Here is a 2,690-nt window from a genome sequence, read left to right as displayed (position 1 = left end):
ATGGATGGCCAAGCTGAAGACACAATATTAATACTTGAGGACCTTCTACGGGCATGCATGTTGAACTTTAATAGAAGTTGGGATGACCACTTACCTCTTATTGAGTTTGCATATAACAATAGCTATCAATATAGCATCAAGATGGCACCTTCTGAGGCTATGTACGGTCGGAAATGTAGATCCCCTATTGGCTAGTTTGAGGTAGGTGAGTCAGGGTTCACTGGACCCAACCTGGTACAACAGACAATGGAGCAGGTTAAGCTCATTCGAGAACGTTTATTAACTGCTCAAAGTCACCAAAAGTCATACTCAGATGTGCGGCGAAGAGATTTAGAGTTTTGTGTTGATGACTGGGAATTCTTAAAAGTCTCACCTATGAAGGGTGTTATGAGATGTGGAAAAAAGGGAAACCTTAGTCCAAGATTCATTGAGCCATATCGAATCGTTCGAATGGTCGGACATGTGGCTTATGAGTTAGATTTTCCATCGGGGCTAGAATCGATTCATTCGGTCTTCCATATATCAATGCTACGAAAGTGCATAGGAGACCCTTCTCGGGCTGTCCCTGTTGAGGATGTTCAAATCACAAAGGAGTTGTCATGTGAGGAAATTCTAGTATCAATATTAGATCGGCGGGTCCGAAGGTTGAAGACAAAAGATGTGGCTTCTGTTAAAGTATTATGGAGAAAAAAGAATAGGGAAGAGGTGACATGGGAAACCAAGGATGGCATGAGATCCAGTTATCCTCAGTTGTTTTAGATCCCGTAGTGGTAAAAATATCAATTTTTGATTAGCATATCTGAATAGAAAGGATTTTGAGTTCGGGAGAAGATATTCCGAAGACAACTCTTAAAACTAGATATGGGCATTTTGAGTTTTTGGTGATGTCTTTTAGATTGACCAATACCCCGACAGTGTTAATGGACATGATGAATAGCATATTCAGGCTGTATTTATTCATGTTTGTGATTGTATTTATTGATTATATTTGTGTGTATTCGCATTCAAAAGCTGTGCATGCAGATCATTTGCGAGTAGTCCTTCAGGTTCTTCGAGAGCAGGAACTTTACGCAAAGTTCTCTAAGTGTGAGTTCTGGTTAAGCTTTGCGGCTTTCTTAGGCCATATTGTATCAGATGCGACAATTATGGTTGACACACAGAAGATAAGGCCGTGAAGACTTGGCCTAGACCCATAACTCTGACATAGGTTCGTAGTTTTTTAGGGTTAGTATGGTACTACAGAAGGTTTGTAGAGAGATTTTCTTCCCTTTCAGCACCACTAACAAATCTGACTCAGAAAGCAGTTAAGTTTTAGTGGACTGAGGCGTGCGAGCATAGTTTCCGGGAGCTGAAGGACAGGTTGACATCAGCACCAGTCCTAGCCTTGCCAGAGGGTTCAGAGGGCTATCAATGTACTGCGATGCTTCTAATATTGGGTTAGGATGTGTACTAATGAAACATGGTAAGGTGATCACATATGCTTCAAGGCAGTTGAGGAAGCATGAGAAGAACTACCCAACTCACGATTTAGAGTTGGCTGCTGTTGTGCATACACTGAAGATCTGGAGACACTATCTATATGGCGTTCATGTGGACATTTAGACAGATCATAAGAGCCTTCAGTATATCTTCAGACAGAAGGAATTGAATCTTCGACAACGTCGATGGCTTGAGTTACTAAAAGACTACAACGTAGATATTTTATATCATCCAGGGAAAACAAATATGGTAGTTGAAACCCACAGTCATAGGGTAATGGGAAGTTTATCATATTTAGGTGTTGAGAGGCGTGAATTAGCTTGAGAACTTCATCAATTAGCCAACTTGGGAGTCAGACTAGATGAGGCAAGTGATAGTGGGATTATAGTTCAAAACTCAATTATATCATCTTTAATCGTGTAAGTGAAGGCACGACAACATGGGGATCCCTACTTAGAGCATCTCAGAGGCAAAGTTCATGATAAGGAGTCGTTAGCCTTTGATATAGCAGGAGATGGAGTGCTCAGACATAGAGGTCGATTGTGTGTTCCAAATGTCGTACGACTTCGACAACAGATTATGGCAGAGGCACATCATTCCTGATATTGTATCACCTAGGATTGATGAATATGTACCATGATATTAAAGAGATATATTTGTGGCACGGGATGAAGAAGGATGTTGCTGAGTTTGTGGCACACTGTCCTAACTGCCAACAAGTGAAGGTTAAGCACTAGAAGCCTGCTTGGCTAGTCCAGGATATAGCCATTCTTTTATAGAAGTGGGAAGTGATGTTCGACGTAATCAACTGACACTATTTCGGTTCTAGTACCAAACGATCGCGTGTAGTGATATAACCCAACCAAGGGTTGGGATCGTTCTAATAGGGAGTGATTTTGAGAATTAATAGAAATATAAAATTTAGTTCTAATTAGTCATAGCTATAAACATTATCGAATATAAACATACTAAATCTAAGAGGTGATGCAAGTTTCAATTATTAATGGTGGTTTGTATTAGCTAACAACTAAAAAGAGCAAAATATAAGGAAATGAGATATGAAGACGGGATTCTTGGGATGTTATAGGAATATGGGATAAAGTAGACTATCGAGTACATGCTTTTGATAGTAAATTGTTGAACATTTGTGACTAGGCTAGACGATAGTAGGGGTAAATTCTCTCTCGAGCAACTTACCCCGAATCAACTCG

The 2,690-nt window shown here is 40.1% G+C and overlaps 1 protein-coding gene across 1 annotated transcript; it reads left to right on the top strand.

The window, feature by feature from the left end:
- Nucleotides 1-246: 246 nt before the first annotated feature.
- On the top strand, nt 247-759 carry LOC107060038 (uncharacterized). Its single transcript, XM_015307345.1, has one exon. The coding sequence runs from the start codon at nt 247-249 to the stop codon at nt 757-759; it is 513 nt and encodes a 170-aa protein (XP_015162831.1).
- Nucleotides 760-2,690: the final 1,931 nt, after the last annotated feature.

Source organism: Solanum tuberosum, unplaced genomic scaffold (genome assembly GCF_000226075.1).
Source record: "Solanum tuberosum cultivar DM 1-3 516 R44 unplaced genomic scaffold, SolTub_3.0 scf00054, whole genome shotgun sequence".
NCBI lineage: Eukaryota > Viridiplantae > Streptophyta > Magnoliopsida > Solanales > Solanaceae > Solanum > Solanum tuberosum.
The sequence above is the reverse complement of the archived record's forward strand: the minus strand, read 5'-3'. Positions and strand labels throughout refer to the sequence as shown.

What these genes read in the sequence shown, in the direction of transcription:
- LOC107060038 (XM_015307345.1), top strand. Translation starts at nt 247, where the DNA reads ATGGAGCAGGTTAAGCTCATTCGAGAACGTTTATTAACTGCTCAAAGT.